Source organism: Marmota flaviventris, chromosome 17 (genome assembly GCF_047511675.1).
Source record: "Marmota flaviventris isolate mMarFla1 chromosome 17, mMarFla1.hap1, whole genome shotgun sequence".
Lineage (NCBI taxonomy): Eukaryota > Metazoa > Chordata > Mammalia > Rodentia > Sciuridae > Marmota > Marmota flaviventris.
In genome coordinates this window covers 46,529,926-46,551,183 of record NC_092514.1, presented here as the reverse complement: position 1 = coordinate 46,551,183, position 21,258 = coordinate 46,529,926, and the positions used below count along the sequence as shown (strand labels likewise).

The following is a 21,258-nucleotide window of genomic DNA, read 5'->3' as shown; positions in this document are numbered from 1 at the left end:
TGCCATTGCTCCAAACACTTTAGGAATTGTCCTCAGAGTCTGTTCATAAGAAAGTCAGACTCACTGCTTACACACCTGATTTTTGTTCCAAAACAGCATTGCCCAAAGTCATCACTCTTCATGTTCACCCGTCTGGGCCTCAGATGACGTTGAGAGGTTTCCTGAAACCAAATCCACCCTCAAAGGACAGAGATTGGCAACCATTAAGGACACATAAAGAATGAGCCTTAAGCAGGTCTCAAGAATAAGTCCCAGATATTTTTATTGGCTTTATTAAAACTGGGATATAAATCTCAGCCTGATTTACCAATCTGTTCCTCGAGCCACATCTCTTGTTGTATGCCACTCACCCACACCAACCACTTTTATGTTCCTTCAACATGGGTAAGCCATTCTATCACAGGGCCTTTGCACTAGCTGTCCCCTCTACCTTGAGGTTTTTAATCTTGACTATTACATGGTCAACTCCTTAACATTTATGTTTCAGCTCAAATATGGTATTTTCAAGATAGGTTTTTTCTGACCATCAAGTCCAACATCTGAATCACATCATTCTATTATAATTTTCTAGCATAGCACTCATCACTGTTTTCCCCAGTGTTTTTATTTGTTTATTTTCTGCCTTCCCTGCATTAGAATGTAAACTCCATCAAGAGTAGGGCCTGTCTGTCTCATTCATCATTTTATCCCCGGTCAACAGTGGGCAATATTTGTTTAATTGAACTGAGCAAATCCCAAGGCTACTATTCTCTTTAGGGATATGAATCCATTATTTCTTATTTCGGGATTACTTTACTAACTAATCCTCACATTTCCCGCCAGTGGCTGGCAACCACCATTCTATGCCCTATTGCCTTGAATTTAGCATTTTTAGATACTATATTACATGTGATCCTGTGGTATTTGTCTTTCTGTGTCTGGCTTAGTTCACTGCATAATGTCCTTCAGGTTCATTCATGTTGTTACAAATGGCAGGATTTCCTTTTTTTGATAGTTGTCTTTTCTTTCATCTGTCTTTAATTTTTTTTATTATATATATATATATATATATATATATATATACACATACACACAACACAGAATATATTCTCCTTGTCAAAAATGAAGACATTACAGATGAAGTTAAAAGATGTCATTGAATGCCTAATCCACTTCTCCGTACATACACAGGTATACACTTAGGAACTAGTGTCCATCCCTAAACTCCCCCAACATAATTGCTGATATCAGTTTGGAAGGTATCCGGACTTTCCCCCATGAGTTTCAAAACACACACATACACCCCCCCACCACCACCATCACCAACAACAACAGAAAAAAAATTGGGAGTGAAATTTTTAAATTTCATCTTTTGCAAGGTCTAAAAATTAAATTTCTGAACTCAGGGAGTTTGGGCTTCAAATTCCATATCTGATATTTGTAGCAATGAGAAAATTCCTTAAACTCCTGTGCCTCCATTCATTTATAAAATGAAGATGATAATTAATATGTCCATGTATATTAGTTTTATATTGTTGTGTAATGAATTATCCAAAAATGTAGGAGTTGAGGGTGACAAACATCTCCCTCACACAGTTTATGTGGGTCAGAAACGTGGAAATGGATTCAGCAGGTGGCTCTGACTCAGGTAGCCCAGGGGATTGCTGTCATCACTAGGTCTGATGGAGCTGGAGGATCTACTTCCACACTTACACAGAGCAGCAACTGGCAAGGGGCCCACATTCCCCACTATATGGGTGTCTCCTTATGACTGTTGTATGGCATGGCAGTCAGCTTTCAACAGATCTAAGAAACAGATCTGAGAAAGAAAAAAGGAAGAGAGCAACCAAGGTGAGAGCAGTATCTTTTATAACCCAATCTCAGGAGTGGAATTCTATCATTTCAGTGGGTTTTGGATCACACAGACTTGCAGGAGTGAAACACATAAGGGTATAAACACCAGTAGATAGAGGTCACTGGGTACCCCTTTGGAGGCAGGCTCTCAGCAGAAGAGTGAAATTGAACCATGCACAAAGTCAATGCAAAATGTATTAAACACTGAAATGTAAAACCATAAACAATAAACTAGTAGAGGAAAACATAGTGGAAATACTGCATGATCTTGATCAGGACAATTAATTTGGCCCCAAAAGAGTAGGCAGCAAAATTAAAAATACAAAATGGGACTACATCAAACTAAAAGTTTCTGCATATCAAAGGAAACAATTAACAGTGAAGAGATATCATCAATGGAATGGGAGATATTTGCAAATTATACATCTAATAAGGGTTTAATATCCAAAATATATAAGAAACTCAATCAGCTCAATAGCAGAAAAAAAAATTAAATTTTTTTTAAAAGCTAATTTTAAAATTGATAAGAAACCTGGATACACATTTAAAATAGGGCATGTAAATGACCAGCAGTCATATGAAAAAAAAATGCTCAAACCATTAATATTTAAGGAAATGCAAATTACAATCACAATGAGATATCTCATACCTTGTCAGAATTGCTACCTTCAAAAAGACATAAATAAATAAATAAATTACAAGCACTGCTGGAGATGTGAAGAAAAGGAAACCCTTGTACATTATTGACAGGGATATAAATCAGTGCAGCCATTGTGGAAAACTATACAAAGTTTCCTCAAAAAATTAAAAATAGTGCTAGAGATGTAGCTCAGTGGGAGAGTGTGTGTTTAGACCCTGGGTTTGATCCTTAGCATAATTAATTAATTAATTAATTTAATTAACATATGATCCAACAATCCCACTTCTGGGAATTTACCCAAAAGATTTTAAATCTGTTTGTCAAAGACATTTCTGCAGTCCCATGTTTATTACGCTATTATTTACATTAGCTAAGTTATAGAACCAACCTAAGTGTCCATCAGAAACAAATGAAGAGATGAAAACACTGGCATATAAACATATATATACATATATACATGGAATACTAATCTGCCTCTACAAAGAAGGAAACTCTGTCATTTGTGACAATATTTATGTAACTGGCGAATTATTGTACTAAGTAAATAAACCAGAACAAAAAGACAAATACTGCTTTATCTCATTTATATGAGCAATATAAAATAATCAAACTCATCAAAACAGAGCAGAATAGTGGCTAGAGAAATTTAGGGTGAGGTGAGGAAAAAGGAGAAATGATGGTCAAAGAATATAAAATCTGTTAGAAGAATTATTTTTCAATCTATTGCATAGGGTGGTGAATATAGTTAACATTGCATTGTACATTTTTAAATTTCTAAATAGTACATTTCAGGGCTGGGGCTGGGGCTGGGGCTCAGTGGTGGAACGCTTGTCTCGCACGAGTGAGGCACTGGGTTCGATCCTCAGCACCACGTAAAAATAAATAAGTAGATATATCCATTTACAATTTAAAAAATGTTTTTTAAAAAAGATATAGTACATTTCAAATAATCTCATCAAAAAAAAATAAGCATTTCAGACAATGGCTAAGTCAATTAGCTGGATTTAATCATTCCACATTGTATCATCACTTTGTATCCATCGATACAATTACAAATTGTTCGTTTACTATGAAATAAAATTAAAAAGAAACATGTCTACTCCAAATTGAAATTTGTTCTAAATATAAAATTTATACTGGCATTCAAAGGCTCAGTTCAAAAAAATATAAAGTACCTAAATAATAATTTTTACATTGATTACATGTTGAAATGACAACATTTTGGATATATTAACCAAAATACATTATTAAAGCTAATTTCACATATTTCTCTTTTTTTTCCCCTAAACATCACCAGGAAATTTTAAATGATAGGGTTCACACTATATGTCCATAGACTGTGCTGAAAATATTGGCAGAAGATATGGTTGTCATGTTTCATACTTAACCCCCACATGATACCATTGAGTAATCTGCTTTGGGTTTCCTAAACAATTCTCTTAAGTGTTTTTCCATGTCTGTTTTTGAGAAGATGTGTGCTTCCCTTTTGAGTTTGATGAGACCTGGGCAGGAAGTCCCCCTCTGTGTCATCAGTATCGCCTTCCTGAGGAATCACTAGTTACATCCTAATTTATCTAATAGGGACTTTGTGAATCCGTGTTCTGCTAGAAAGAAGAGGGGAATGGTATTTCAAAGCCCATGTCCAGGTGTATTGAGTTTTAGAAGAAAGCTCCATAGCAATGAAAATGAAACATTTACTCTCCGGATCTCTAAAACCTTCTTGGAACCATATTCTCTTGGGAAAACCCTAAAACAAGACAACAGGTTGAGACCTAAGTGAAGCCAAGGCTTTGAGTTCTGAACCTTATCAGGATAGATAAAATTGCTACTTAGATTTTGCATGTTTCTTCTATAAGGTTTTCTTAATTTAACATAATTTAATCATTAGTATACCTAATACTTTACTTCTTTTGATATTCCTACCTTAAACCAAGTCAGTTGTAAAGTTGTATTACGCTTATGATCAGCAAGGATAAATTTTATTAACTGCTCTTCTTGGCTGCCAAGGGGATACTGACTTACAGTACAGGTTTATGCTTAAGTGATCTTGTTTTTGCCTTTGAAATAACAGGGTTGAAATTGACACCACTTATGAGCATATATTATATTGCTAAGTAGTAGCAGAATAGAAAATTTTTATCTGAAGCAAGAGATTTTTAATGGAAAATACCAAACTGTTACCTAAAAAAGTATTCTGATTTATAATTATGTGTCTCTAAAAGTATAAACTCAATGTGTATAATAATAATAATGTAAACCTCCACTCAGAGCCTTCTATGTAAAGATTATCATTAATTTATTGCATCTTATGAGATGGGTGCCATTATTATGCCAGTTTTACAGATGAGATACTGAGGCTGAATATGGCAGAGTAACTGGTAGCATGATGTATTTGTTAGGCATAGTGCTTGATCTACAAAATGCCAAAGCCATTTTAAGAATTGCCTCCACTTTGAAAAGTAATAGGAAAATAGATTTCAGGATTTAAATTCAGAATTGGGTGACAGTAGGTGAGACTACTTTGATGAACATTGAGGTCCCCTCATGAAGAGTATCAGACAAGGCCAAGGGTGCCATGGGTTAGGCAACCTAAGGTTTAGCAAACCTAAAGTTGCTTGTAAGAATCCTTCTGTCACTGAGGTTAAATGATTATATTAGTGCTTCCCTTTTCTCATCAATAAAAGAGGAAAATGCTAATAATAATAATAGAAAAGCTGCTACTAAATTGCAAAATGGCATATCATTAATAATGTGCAAATGTGTCTATTTTTTCCATTTCTTCAAGCAAGCCAAGTAAATTGTTCCCTAAAATCCTCAATTAAAGATTAAAATTGGTTTATATTTTACCCTCATTATACTTTCAAGTTTTAAGCAATTATCAACCAGGCCCAAATTCACCAATTTCAGGGCAAGGGTATAATTAAGAAATAGTAAGTAGTTGGCAATCCATACATTAGATTCTGATGGTGAAGAAAACCCATTCAGTCCCTGATCATTATTTATCTCAGGATTTAAACAGTAACCGTAATTGTATTCTTTGAACACCAAGTTCCCAGCCCTCCTCCAACCCCTCCCGCAGTTAATTAGCTGGGTAGGTCTTATAACAAATACCCACTCAGAAGCATTGGGTGGTAGAAACGCTGTTGATAATTAAACACCACAATAGCAAGGAGCCTGTTTCAGGAGCTGCAGAGTGGTCTTGCCCGCCGGACTGCTCACCACACACCCACAGACCCTCTATTGTGCTGGCTATAGCGGCTCAGAGGGACAGTTGCTTGGCTGGACAGGGGACCAACTGCAATGAGAGAAAAGGCCAAACCCTGAAAAAAGTTTGAGAGTGCTGAGCTCAAAGGGAAATACCCAGTGGGTGGAAGTGAAAGGGAATGGATGGACCCTCCCCCACAAAAAAAAATGAAAGTGAAAAACAATTATGAAATTATGGCAGGAAAAACAATTATAAAATAAACATAAGCTTTCTATTTTGTAAGTCCAACCAGCCAGCCAAAATGAGTTCATCTATTTCATGCCAAATAGTGACTGGAAAAATTACAATATAATAGGTCGGTTCATCTTCCATTTGGTTTAGAGAAAGTTCCCTGAGGTCTTTAAGATTTTTAAGAAAATTGTGGCTTAAGTCATCCCAACTTCCGTGATCTCAGTTTCTTCATGTTTAAAATAAGGAGATTGTAAAGCTTCCCATACTGGACTCAAAAAAACAGAAATGTGGTTTCCAAAACTATTTCCAAGGTGTCAAACAGCCTACCCTATCACACTATTATTCCAGATAAAATTACCACTCTAATATAATTATCATATTAATTTGCTTCTGCTTAAAATATATTAACTCAGTTGGGTTGATTATCTCATCTGAACAGATGCTTCTATTGGCAGTTAAAATAGGTCATTAATAATAGGGAGAAACATGATTACTTTGTAAGTCAGCTGGTTTGGTGGCAAAAAAAAAAGCTTTCAAAAGAGTGTTTTATTAAGCTATTAAAAAATCCATAGGGGGAAAAAATAAAGATTTGCTCTGTGAAATGGCTGGAAACCACTAACTTAGTCAGTGCCTCTCTGACTTGTCTATGCAATTACCCCCAACAACAGAGGCGAGTAAGTATAGCTTCAAGGACACCTGGGGAATGAACCCCCAAAAGGGGGAGATTTCTATACAATTTCCCTTTTTACAAAATCTCCAGTTTTTAGAAACACTTTCCATTCTTCTCCACATTAAGTATGTTCATTTCTTATTTCTAAATGATATTTCCAACAAAATCTGCAAATAAAATTCAACACTCCAGGAAGACATAAATACTCATACTGTGGGATCAGTAGGTGAATCTCTACTTCAATAATCATTACTACCAAGAAATTATGATGAAGTTTAAGTATCCCTGTTTAAGGAGCACAGGGATAGAAATAATCTTGGGAAGCTAACCTAGCTGTAAAAGTCCACAAATCCCCCTGTTAAGTATCTGAAGAGACAGCAAGCTTTATCATAAAGTGGAATCCCTTTGCAATCACAACTCAAATTGCATCAAGTCTAAAGCCTAGGAGAAAAGGAAGGTACAGAAGTAACATGTGTTCTGCTGGTGAAAGCAGGAAAAATGTCAAGGGGAACCCAGCGTAGCTCAAGAGAAGCTGTCCATCTTAAATGCCACCTGGAATTCACACCAGTAATAACAGTTGTGGATATAAAAATTAATAGGGGGGATTTCATAGTATTAGAAAAATTTATTTTTATAAATCATGTGTCTATCACCCAAGTGTTGACGCATGCATGCAATTCAAACATCAGGCTTACAATAAAAGGCTCACTGAATAACTTAACAAGGACAATTCCCCCATTTTCTCTATAATTTGGAGTGGAAGAAGAAGGGGGGCAGTGGGTAAAGGGTGCAGTTACTGGGTCAATTAATCAACCTGAAAACTGTGACACAAACTCTGACGCCTAACCTATGTCTAAAAATACACAAATGTATACGAATTTGTTTTAAACTGTCAATGCCTATATTTAGGACCTTCCCAGCAAGGCTATAATGAGACTGTGTTTGAGGGCTTCAGTCATAGCAGACTCTACCATTAATCTGAAGTTAGTTAAATTAACAGCATTTAGTACTGACTTGTCAATCTCACTACTCCAGGAAATTGCACCTTGAGGCTACTAATATTGCCAATTTTTCCACTGGAGTGTGCACCCGAGTATGTGTGTGTGTGTGTGTGTGTGTGTATTTTTTCTCCAGAACCTCCGCGTTCATACACCATCCTTGCTTCCCGACGTCCACAGCACTTATATTATCATTTATTCTGGCCTCCTTTAGCCTTCCCGGGGGATTCTTCATAGTGTAGCTGCTCAGTGAAAGAGTTTTTTAGCTTTATATTTATTTGTTTATTTTTCTGTCATGGCTCATGACTGAGGCTTTTTAAAAAAAGCGTGACAGTATTTAGAGTACATGATTGACTGCTACAGCAACATTCATTAACCATGACAAATCTGCAGCAAAACACAGTCCTGAGTGTTCTAAACAGCAACTTTAAGAAGGAAGAAGAAAGAAAGAAAAAGAAAAAAGACTCAACTAATTTTTCATTGACCTCATCTGTAAATAAATTTAGACTGATGGTACGCAGGGGCAATAATAAATTAGTATTCATTTCCTGTAATTAATGCAAACATGCCTATGAACACAGAGAATATGAATATATAACCACCTAATTTCCATTTCAAAATACACCTAACAAATTTTCACTTGAGTCATCTTCATAATATTTTCCCCCTTAATTAAAAGAATGAAATAGATGGATTTCTTTCCCACCCACCAGGGGGAAATATTGTTTTGGTCACAGGACCTGTCAAACACATTTCAGCAACAAATCTGCAGACCCTGATTCTGATTCATTTCACTGTGTGATCTCCTACCACACTTCCATATGGAGGCTGTCTTCTCTCCTACACTGACCAAGAGAGGATCCTCTGAAGTGACCAGATGACCCCATAGGCAGACCCTCATATGCTGAGAGCAAGAATCAGCCTCATAGCATAGCACAGGGATGGAAAAGTTCTATCACTGATGAACACTCAATCACACAGAGGCAGATCAGGTAAACAAGATGATGTAAATCAAATAAAGATTATGAAGCACCATGTAAAACAGAAATGTCAAGCTCCATAGTGTTTCTTGGAAAAAGGAACCAGTATAAGTTGTTATTTTGAGAATGGACATCTCTGGACAACTTTAATTCTATAATTAGACTACCATCAAAGATCAAATTGCTCAAAGATAAGTATGGGATGGTACCCAAGTTATCCATCCCTCAGAGCTCACTAGCTCCACTGTGGCACCAGCAGTACAACACTTTGTTAGCAATAAATAAATTGATAGTAACAAAATTATATCTCTAAGACAGGCATTCAAAAGCGTCTATGTGTTGGGAAGAATGTGATAAGAACAGAAAATCTAAATCAGGCTCTATCAAATGAATAGCTTTGACAGAACACAACTTGCCTCATGGGTAGCTTTTTCTAGTGCCTCTCCTGCCCCTACAGAGCTTTTGTCCCTTAGTGTTTGTCTTTCTGAACATCACAGACACAAATCTGTGCAATTATAACTATCTGTGCCTAGCAGCTAATTGGGATGCATATGACCAGAGAACAATAGGAATATCTTAATTTGATGAATTTACCAGTTAATCTAGTTGTAAATGTCACTAATTAGACTTTATCATAATAAGATAATAAGATGGTTCACAGATCCCACTTTCTCCGGGCATTCTCCATAGCAGACACTCAGATATGCAGCAGCATTTTTCCCAGAAAGAAAAGTCATCCCATTTCTTTGCCTTAGTTGTCAGCCTGGAAAGCCGAGCGATGCACCTCAACACACTGGTCCAGGAGGCCCAGGACAGGGTGAGTGAACTGTCTGCCCAGGTGGAGAATGAAGGATTCACTCTGGACAACACAGAGAAAGAGAAACAGCTAAAAGCCTGGGAGTGGAGGTATCGGCTCTACAGGCGTATGAAAACGGGCTTCGAACATGCCAGTGAGTATTCACAGAGGACTCCTACATTTAATTAGACTTTTAACTTTACTCGGAGACAGCCAGGCCTTCTTTTTTTTTTGCCATAGTCATGGATGGCCGTTGTCAGCCTGTTTGGAATAGGGGCTCTGGGAGGCTGTAAAAGGGTCTTTTGTCTTGCTTGATTTTCTGGCTCCTGATAGGTTCTCTGACCACAGCCATGAGACCTTGGTGCTTCTGGCCTCCCTCCACCATGTCATACTCATCTAGCACTTTCCACCCACTATGCCCTAATGCCTAATGACCTGGACTGTCTGATGCCCTAAGTGGCTATATTTTGGGATGTGGAGGTGGAAAAAAATTTGTTTGCCTATTTGTCTAGTTTCTGCTTCAAGCTCAAGTTTAAGTTGTTTTCAACTCTCTCCTACATTTTTTTAATAGAGAGCTATAAACTGAACTTCAATTAATAAAGCAACAGAGAAGAACAGTCAATCAAACCATAAATTATGCTATTGTCTGCATTTCCATTCTCCTTACTGATTCTTTTTGTTAGCTTAAGAAAAATCTTTCTGGATAATACTCATTATTAACACTGGAAAGTACTGCTAAAAGAAAGAGCAGCCCCTAGTATAAAAACAAAATATGCAACACAAACACTTGTGTAATATCATACTCTCTTTCTGGAAGATTTTATTCAAACAATAAAAAAAATTGACTTTACATTTTAAATGTAAGGGAAAAGTCAGATGACTCCTTTGAAATTCTCTGCCTCTGCCTCAGACTATTTGCAAAAGAATAACTGACTCCGATTCAGACCAAAAAACTAAAGGCAGAGCAGTTTTCTTAAGTAGCACTTTACACTGAATACCAAATGTAAGCCTAACCCCTTCTCTGAAGCAAATAACTTCAGCAATATTAATTAAAGTTTGCTCTCAATATTAACAATTTCCTCAACATGATGATATATGGATTTTACAGAGACTCAACAATTGCTTTAGTAAGTGCATTTGCTACTGTGCCTTATTTAGCACAGATTAACATTGGAAACAGATACGTTTGTAGACTTGATGCCATTTTTCAATAATTTTCTAAATTATAAAACTCCTTCTGGGTGTTAAGAAATACCTAAGACCACCATCAGTCCTTAGAGACTGAGATTAGGGCATGAAACTTGTCCATAAGAGAAAAGACTACCTGAAATGTAATAGAAGGCAGCCTGAGAGTAAGCTGGCTAGAATCCTGTTCTGGAAGAGACCCAGAATTAGGCATTAGGAAGCCATGAGCTTTCATCCCACTGAGTTCTTGAGCAAAGAAATTGGCCTCTTTGGGCAGGAGTTTTAGCTTAATGAAATAATTTACATGAAAGTATTTCATGCAAGGTATGGAATTCTGTCTACAGATCCTGCTGTCACTTCTGCCATTCCTTTGCTGGCCCAGCCCTATCTATCTTGTGTTTCTAGGATACTTTGGGAAGGATTGACTGCTATTATTTCCCCCTTCAGAAGACATTCTAATCCTTAGAAAAGACCAGGATGGCCACAAATAAAAATCATTGAAACTTCTAATGAAAATATTCAAAAGCAAAATCTAACAGCTTCTACAAACAAATGTTCCAGGTATCCTTTGAAGAGGCAGAGACATTGTTTGAAAAGGATTTGCTATGTTAAGATCCCTGTGTTTTTCCTTCTGTCCCAGGAGCCCCCGAGGTGCCAGCCAATGCCTGTCTCACAGTAACCAGCAGCACATCACTCACTGTCAGCTTCCAAGAGCCGCTCAGTGCCAACGCAGCTGTAGTGACCAGGTATAAAGGTACTGCACTCCTGATATCTTCTCCCTGCTTCCCTCCTAGAAGAAAGGTGTGGTTGGGGGTCCATTGTGCATTTTGTTTGTTTGGTTTCCTGCTGATAGGTTAGGTTTTCATCCCATTTACTTCCGGGGTTGAAATAGTTCCAGAGGCACGGATGTGAAGGAAAAACGAGGTGACTAAGAATAAGTCACAGAAAGATGAAGCCACAAGACCAGCTCCTCAGTGACTGTGCCATCCATGTTGGCAGAGGGGCTGCTCTAGGCAGAGCATAGGATAGGGATATCAGAAAAACTGAAAATCAGCCCTGATCCATGAAGCTGAGAGGCTGGAATGTGGAACATAAATAGGAGGCATATCAAGTGATGACTGTCACTCCAGGTGAAGTTCAAGGGGGTCAGAAAAAAATGAAGGGATGGTAAAATGGTGGTAAGACCCATAAAGGCTCCAGGGTGGAGGTAGCATCCAGGCCTGGCTTTGAAGGATGGCCAGGATTTGGACTGAATGTAAATTCCAAGTGGAAAGAAGAATGAGCAGTTATAAAAACAGAAAATTCTGGAACAAGTAGAGGAGAATAAGGAAATACATAGAGGGAATAGAAAAATAGTATGGCTCTGGAAGTGCCTAGGTTCATGAGAAAGGGAAGTGAAATATAAAATTAGAGGGTGAAACCAAGGCCAGCAAGTGGTGGGGGTCATTGTGGGCTTGCATTCAAGGCCAAGGAGTTTAGTCTTTTTGTGATGAACTCTGTACAGCCATTGAACAAGATAGGTACGAGATGGCAAGTGGGCTTTTGAAAGCTGAAGTGTCAGTACTTTGTGTGATGTATTGGAAGAGTTATGGACTTAGAATAAGGAAATAAATTAGGAAGCTTGCAGGACAGAGGTTGTGACAGCCTGAACAGGCTATAGTGGCAGCACTGGGAAAGGAGAGGAAGAGCCCAGAGAAAGAGACTTTGTAGGGCGTGACAATGATGACAGCCACACTTTCAGGGCACCTACCACACACCAGGTGCTGCTTAAGACTGTCTGTATTATCTCTAATCAATTCACACAGCTACCTAATGAGACAGTACTGTTGATTTCCCATTTTACAGACGAAAACACAGAGAAGTTTGAAGAGTGTGCCCAAAGGCTCACAGCACATCCAGAATCTCACATTATGTTGACTCTTGAATGTGGAGGCCAAAAGAAAAGAAAGCTATTGTCCTGATTCTCAAGAACATATGGAAATAACCTGTATAGTTCTATTCAAACCTTGTCCAGGTACCAGGCCACAGATAGAATTTCTACATGCTCAGGCCACTATTGCTCCCTCTACCTGCAAAAATGCCCAAGTAGAGCACGTGCGTAGCTTTCTCTTTCCAAGGGTTTCTTCCTAGGAAATCCTCAGGTCTCTGTAGATGTGACTCTGTCCATACCCTACAGATTTCTGGAAACTGGAATTCTCCACACAACTCCACTCTGTTTGTAATGCCTTAGGTAAGACAGTATTTACTTGGTTATCATTGGGTTTTCCGTATCAAAGAGAAGGCAGCCTGAGGGTACGGTACATAAATGCAGTCACCCAGGATAGCCTCCCACAGCCATCCTTTGCAACATTTCTGGTACTTACTCTTGTTTGTCTCTTCTGCTAAGGCTGATATTTCAGAGAAGTATTTGGAGGCACTGTTAAGACATGGACATTTTCCCTTTTTTCTGTCTCTCTCCAGCTCAGGATTTTGATGAAGGATTTCATCAATGCTGCCCAATTTGACATTTCCTTCTTACACTTGATTAGTGAGCTATCAGAAGCTAATTTATCCAGACTGTCAGCTATTTAATACTTGACCATAATGCCAGCAAATTCTATCAGCATTCACATATTAATACTTCTCGTCTCAGGAGACTTGCTTTTGGGTGAGGTTGAAACAGAAGGTCACAAGCAGGTTTTGTTAGTGACTGGATAGGATTAATTAAAAATTAGGAATAGAATTGTCTATTGCATGATGGAGTAGGTTTCCTTGTGTTAATTTATAAGGGCAGAAATTCAGTCCTTAACCTGATGCACTCAAGGGTTATTGAAACCAGCAGGCAGCCCACTGCATCCACAGAGACAGCTGACAGTTTTTAATTCAGGGGTTAAAATAATTATTTAATTGTGAAAATATTAGTGACATTACCCTGAGACAAAGCTAATTTCTTTTTTTTTTTTTTTTTTTTTTTGCTTTATAAAAAAATGAAGAGGGGCTGGGGATGTGGCTTAAGCGGTAGAGTGCTCGCCTGGCATGCGTGGGGCACTGGGTTCGATCCTCAGCCCCACATAAAAATAAAATAAAGATGTTGTGTCCACCGAAAACTAAAAACTAAATATTAAAAAAATTCTCTCTCTCTTTAAAAAAAATGATGAAGAAACAATTGAGAAATCCACAAAATGAAATGTATTTAATTAGTGAGAGGGAATGCTCAACTCTGCAGTATTTAGGGTTTGGCAAGAGCATCTCACCCTACTCTTCAGAATTTCTGGGTTCAGCAAAACCCCAAGCATATTTCAATAACTGAATGTTTTTCTCTTTCATGCTTAAGCCGGTATATATTTGAAAGAAAATCTGTATTCTTATGTTTCCTATTTGTTTACACTCAACTCATCAACATACTTTCTGAGAGTTTGTTGATATACAGAAATCTTTTTAATAGCATCTCTTTATACTTTATACTTTTCTTCTTTAGAGTCCAGGGCTGTGCACCAGGCCAACTGCCATCACAATTTGGAGATTAAAGGTGTCAATTATAGCTTAAAACCCAGCAAATAGTTTTCAGTGAGAGCCACAAGATTTTTCTGTCTGCATTTGTCCTGAATACAGTAAAGTAAGGTGTTTCTCAGAGTATCCTCTTTGGATTCAAATCCTTGCATCTTTTAGCCTCATCTCACCAATTTCCAGGGCTTACAGAAAAAAAAAAACTAGAGTTATTTCAGGTGCTTTGATGCTTTGGACAAATGCCAGAACTTTGTTCCACATGTACTCCTGAGAGCCTTGGGTACCTGCCTGAACCTTTCATTTACAGATCAGATGTTATTTCTCTGCAGACTCAAAGCAGAAAACATTTTCAAAACTGAATTTGCTGCTCCTTGCAGGATAGAAGTGTGTCTTGTAACAGGTGCAGTGCAGCAAGGCTTCCAGAGTATAAAACATTTTCTAGTTTTATTTTTAAAAGTGGGGCTTGAAGTGGTGACACTTTTGTGGTTTGCTGATTACAGTATGCTGCAATGGATCCACAGTTGTGTGTGAGTGGAGTCCTGGTTGTGTACATGCCCTTCCCCAACTTTCTTCCCACCTCAATCCCTAATGAATTAGAAACCACCATCCTAATTCTTCCCTATAAAAGCTTGTAAAAGCACATTGTTTAACTGCTCTTCATTTGATTGCATTATTTAAAATAAAAAAGGATTCATCCTTGCAAAAGTAGCCAGAGCCTTTCAGAAGCTGGTAGTGTATCTGCCAGTGCTTCTTCAGACCACCACCATTGAGTTATTCCTCAAAAGGAGAGGAAGCCAAAGAATTCCAGAGAGCTATCCCAGGGCCCTTCAGTTTCCAAGTGGGAGAGTCCACCACATGCAAATTAAAACCTTCAGGGTCATCACTTATAATGATAGTGTCAACTTGATCATGACTTGAAGACTGAGGACCATCTTTCTACAAGACTTGAGACAACCCTGACTTCATGGGGCTTGGGTGCACATCACCCAGTGATTTCTACTCTTTTCATTCTTTACTGTTTTTTCTTCTTATATCTTAAAGTTGGAATGATATTTGTCTAACAAGAAAAATATATTGCATTAACAGATATGGTTATTGTCTATGTTAAAGTAATTGAAGAATTAATCTAATCAGAAGCATAAAGTAACTGCCCTCATTAATGGATTGAAATGATATGATTTATTGAAGCAAAAAAATATATATAAATTTATTGAGCCTGTTTGGGTTTCAGAGAAGGGGAAATGAGGCCAGAGGTTTGAAGATGAGAGAGCAACAAAGAAAGGCAGAAAATGTCACGAGCAGACGACACAAAACTCAGTGGATTGACACTGTTTGCACATGGGTGAAAACATGAAAGGGAGTTGAGCAACTACTTGCATGTTGGTTTATACAGCAGATTCAGTGAAAGAGGGAGACTGGGAAAGTGAGGAGCAATACTGCAAGAGCCATTTCCCCAAGCTGCTAAGGCTTCTGCTTTCTCAATTGTCCCAATTTCCTCTGCAAGTTGTGGAGTGGTCAGAGTGCAGCCAATTTATTCTCCAACAATCTTGTGAACCACTTTGATACTTTCTCCAGTAAGATATGTCATTTAAAAAAGCTTATTTTTACATTTTCAATATTTTTTTAAAAAATTAGCCCTCACACAATACAGTACAGAATTATATAAAAATCAAAACCTGCCTTGACCCTTCCCCCATCTTCACCTCCCTATCACAAAGTTCATCTTTGTAATAAGTCTGATGCATGTATTTATAAATCCTTTCTTTATTGAATGAACATATAGGTAGTCATAAGATTCATAATGATGAATGATGTTTCAGTCAACAGACAACTAAATATGGTAACCCCTTAAGAGTATGTTGCCTAGTGATAGAGACATCTTAGTCTGTGTAGTGATACTCCATGATATCTGCACATTAATTAATGTATTCCCATAATTGACACACAAGTGTATATACAAAGGTGTATTCATTTGTTTGTATACTCTAGTATAAATATTATCACACTCTTTGCTGAATCTTTTCCAGCTCATTAACATTTTTGCAGTGCATAATATATCATATACCTGGTTTTTGTCAGTGTGTTTGGATCTTCTTCATCCTGTATAATAGTTGCATAGTATTCCCATGTCATGAGGTGTAATTATTCTTCTACAGATAGATTTATGTTGTTTTAAATTTTTTGTCTATTATACAATGTTGCAATCCTTTTATTCATATGTGTCTTTCACTTGTAAGAATGGTTTTCCTAGACTAGTTAACCTGAAGTGTAAGGGTTTAAGTATTCATATACTCTTTCATTAATCTGTCCATATCTGTGCAAATACCATATAATAACTTTATAGTGTATTTTAACATCTTGTACGGCAAATCCTTCCTCATGGTAACCTTTTCCAAAATGCCTTTGTTATTTACACACATTTTCTCTTCCAAATGACTTTTAGAATTGGCTTGTCAAGTTCAATCTTTAAAATCTTATTGGGCTTGAATCATATTTAATTAATTTGGGAAGATTTCCCATCGATGAGCACGTTTTTCTAATCAAGTTCAATTTTATGTATTCAGAACAGTTCAATCATTTTCTTATGGATCTTCTATACTTCCTGCTGAGTTTCAAACCAGATATATTTGATAATTTTTATGACTATTATGAATGAATTCTCTTTTCAAGATGTTCTTTAATTGTTGTGGGTCAGCAGAAGAATATTGCTAATTTAAAAATCTTTATTTGGCTGCTTTGACAAAATCTCTGATTCTTTTTAGTAGACTGGCCTCTCATGAATTTATTGGTTGTTGTGGTTGTTTGTTTGTTGTTTTGTTTTTTTATTTTTCCAACTTCAAGAATGAAGGGTTTGTCTCTTACTAATATTTTAATATTATCTTTCTATTTTTGATCTCACCTCACTAATAAGAATCAATGTGAATTTTTGTTCTCAGTATATTTTGAAGGGTAACTGTAAAAGCTGATATCTATCTCTCTTACCTGTTTTTGATAAAATGCATCCAATATTTTACTTTTAAGTATGAGGTCTAACTACCAATTTCTGGTAGGTACTCTTTATCAAATTAAGATAGTTTTATTTTCTTTCCAACTTGCTAAAAGGTTTTGTCTTATATAAGAAAAAGGTGTTAAATTATCTCATGATTTTTCTAAATTTTCCTGGAAAATCATTAATTTCATCTGGATTATGACAGTTGACATATGTTATACATAGTACTTTCACATACATTTTAGATCTTTGTAATTATCATCCTTTTAACATTTCAAAAATTGTATATTTGTACCTTTACTCTTAGACTGCTGAACATTTGTTTATTTTATTGGTTTGAAGAATTAACTTTTGATTCATAAAATCTTTTTTTGCTTATTTTCTACTTTATTAACTTTTTTATTTGGTCTGGAGTATTTTGTAAATTATCACTTTTATTGACGATGGTCAGTGAATACACAATTTCTACTCTAAGAAATGGACTGATGCTCTTTCTGTGACCCAAAATATGATGTATTAATTTTTTTGATGCTTGCAACAAAAAGACATTAGTACTTCACTGTGAAAGTTTGTCACGTGTATCTTTTCAATCAATCATCATTCGTAGACTATTGAGTTTTGCTTTCTCTGTGAAAGGAAAGAAAGGCAAAATGCAAAGTATTGGAACCCTCGACTCCAGGCTCAGATGCACTTGGTTTTGAAATCCAACTTTACTACTTCCTCATTGTTGGACCTTTGGCATGTTACCGGAAAACCTCTGTTTTATCACTTTACAGATAAATTTAGAAATTTTAATTTTTGTTATTTTATGTTGTTGATTTCTGCTACTTTATTTGGGTTTGCTTTACCATTTCTTTACTAGTTCTTTCATAATTTGAAATTTTAATTCACTCGTCCTTTATTTTTCTTGTTTTCTAATCTATGAATTTAAGGCAATAAATATTTCCCTGAGTACTGTTTTGTCCATATCCAAAAAAGTTTAAAATGAGATGCTGTGTTTTTCATTTATTTCTATATGCAATTCATTCTATTTCTACTTTAATTTTTTTACACAAATTATTTTAAATTTCCCAGTAGCCAGATTATACTTGCTCTATTTTTATTGTTATCCTCTAATTTTTAGTATATTACATTAAGAAATTTTAAAATAGGGACCGTATCCCTTGGGGGATTTTTAAATTCTTGGCTAACAACTGACTCAGTTTTACATGTGCCATACACAATGTTTGAAAAGCATGTGTAAACTCCCTTCAGTATAAAGTGTGAACCTGTGTGGTGTTGAAGTGCTTTTTTTTTTTTTCTTAAAGTATTTGTCCTTTTGATCTTTGATCTCTGGGAGAAGCTGCTTTGTCTTGCCTCATTCTATTTCTAATTTTCTCTGTAGTTAACATTGTTTTATATATATTTCCATTTACCTATTGTCTTCAATCCCATTACTTTCAGCCTTTCTATAACATTTGAAATACATTTTCCTCCTATAAAGAGTATTTATTTACTCAATCTGGGGCTTTAAGAATTGCACTGAAAGATTTAAGACGAAGAAACAATAATCATTTGCTCTCTTTACTGCCCTCTTCTTTTAACTTGTTTAGCTCTGGTAGTCACTACACTAACTGATATGGCTCTGTGGCTATTTCTTGATTTGTCAGTTGCTGGTCTTATTTGTGCAATTACAACTATAATAAAAAAGAATCTGACACTCCCATAATCAGAATACACTCATCTTTATGCTCCTATTCTCTCACTCTGTGAGTCAACAATGTTTTTTATAATTTATGAATATAGAAATTTTTGAATTTGCAAAATCAAGTAGTATTTTTTGATTATATATCATTTCTTAAATCTCTCATTACATTTTACCCTTTCCTATACTTCTCACCATTATATTCTCAATTCCTTTCAAACAACTCTTTCAGAGTATTTGCTGTTCCCAAGAGCAATACTTATTTTCTCTCGCAAAGTACTCTCTGTTTCTGCTCCAGTAAATAATAATAACAAATTAAAACCACAGTGAAGTATTACTGCATACCAATCACAGTATTCATTTTTTTTTAATGGTGATACCACCAAATACTGGCAAGAGTTTGGAAAAACTGGATCATTAATACATTGCTAGTAGAAATGCAAATGGTACAGCTGCTCTGGAAAAGAGCTTGGCAATTTCTTAATAAACTAAACATGCAACTACCACACATCCTACCATTACCACTACTGAGCATTTATCCCAGAAAAATGCAAGTTTATATTCCTACAAAACCCTCTACGTAAATGTTTATAGCAGCTTTCTGTCTAACAGTCAAGTGCTGGAAACAATCCAGTTGTCCTTCAATTGATGAATGCTTATACAAGCTGTGATCCATCCTTACTATAGAATACTGGCCAGCAATAAAAAGAAACAAACTATATACACAACAACCTGGATGAATCTTCAGAGAATGATGTTGAGTGGAAAAGCTAATCCCTAAAAATCTCTGATTCCATTATATAACACTGTTGAAATGACAAAAATTACTAAAGTAGAATACATATTAGTGATTGCCTGGAGGAGACAACCAGGAAGCAAGTAGATATGTATTATTCCCATTCTTATCTTCTAGCTAAGGATACATTTTAAAACACCTTGTTAGCCTTTTGAAGAATTTGGAGAGAAATAGGGGAGTCAGTTTGGCATCTTGATGCAATCTTTAAATCACTTCTCCTTCTCACGCAGACTATATGCTCAGAAAACATGACCTAATGCTAATATTAGCCCCACACTTGTGAACACATATCTGCTGTTTCTAAAAATTATGTAAGTTACCAAGCGACAAACATGAAACTGGGTCCTTACATCAGCTGGTAAAGGATTACTCCTGACACTGATTTCTTCTTCCTGTTATATTTGGAAAATCAAAGACTCATAATGTAATAGAAATTTTGGAATATGAGAGTTTTTACCTGAAGTAAGAGTTCCTTGAAGGCAGAAGTTTTGACTTTTTTCATTTTCATTTCTTCTTCCTACCTGCTACATTCCAGTGGCACTGGACTTCTTTTTGTTCTTAAATCAGATCCTCCTCCACAGACCCTTTGCACATGATGATCCCCTGCACTGGGAACACTGCCTCCCACTCACCTGCTCACTGATAGCACAGATCTCCATTATAAGTTATTTATTAAAAAACATTTTCTAAGTATCTACTATAAACCAGGACCTATAACTTACAATACTACACATTATAAACTTATAATTTGTAGAATTCTGAATTCTGGTACACTCTTCACCTTTTCTTCAAAGTAATGTTTACAGCTTGCACCCATCTATTTATTTATGTGATATATTTTAAAATTTAAAGATATTTCTTTATTATAGAACTTCTTAGTATTTCCTATATGGTATATGTAATAACACAATTTCCAAATTAATTTGGCCACCACTGCAATTCATGAAAAAAATGTTTCATGGAGCCCTGAGAAGATTTATACCCAGAATTCTCAAACTGAGCTGCCCATTAGAATCACTGGAGATTCATGACAGAACTCCTTTCAGCTAATCTGAGTCTTTATAGAGTGAGAGCCCAAACAAAATATCTTTTCCAGAGTGATTGAGTGATTTTAATCTACAGTGAGGCTGAAAATATGTGACCCATTCTACTGTAAGCCCCACATGAGCAGAGATCTTTTGTTCATTTCTATATTCCTAATACTAGGCATAAGGTCCCAAAAATATGTAAAAGTACTAAATTAATTACTTTTTTCCTTAAAAATTTAGTGATACTTATTATGTAGCAGGCTGTATTCTAGGAAGTGGAAATATAACATAAATAAATACAACATAAATAAGCAAAGAAAAATCTCCCTGTAGAGCTTGCATTTCATGAAGAAACACATATCAAGGGGTTACTACCTAGCAGGCCATGTTCTAATGACTTTTCTATGTAGTAGTAATCCACTTAATCCTTACAACACACCTTTGGCAATGTTATCACCCCCAAAATCATACTTAGGGAAACTGAAGAGCAAGGATGTTAAGCAATTTGCCCAAGGTCATAAGACAAGTAGGTGGCACAGCAAAGAACTGGACCCAGTCAGCATTGCTCTGGGGCCCATGCTCTGACCACTGTGCAGTCCTGGTTTATAAAACTTCTCTCAGTGAATTAACAAACAGATACATGAATCAGTCTTTGACTCACCCACAGTCTAGCAAAGTGTCTAGTTCCTAAAGGCAAACCATCAAGTCCAAGTCCCATTTTCTACTTCCACATGTCC

The 21,258-nt window shown here is 36.3% G+C and overlaps 1 protein-coding gene across 2 annotated transcripts in view; it reads left to right on the top strand.

Moving 5' to 3' along the window:
* Ankfn1 (ankyrin repeat and fibronectin type III domain containing 1) overlaps nucleotides 1–21,258 on the top strand; it is a 146,804-nt gene that overhangs the window by 27,281 nt on the left and 98,265 nt on the right. For both annotated transcript variants that reach the window (XM_027950357.3, XM_027950358.1), the window contains 2 exons: nucleotides 9,313–9,507; nucleotides 11,179–11,292. In XM_027950357.3, the coding sequence (XP_027806158.2) occupies nucleotides 9,313–9,507; nucleotides 11,179–11,292 (309 nt within the window). The remainder of the gene's footprint in view (nucleotides 1–9,312; nucleotides 9,508–11,178; nucleotides 11,293–21,258) is intronic.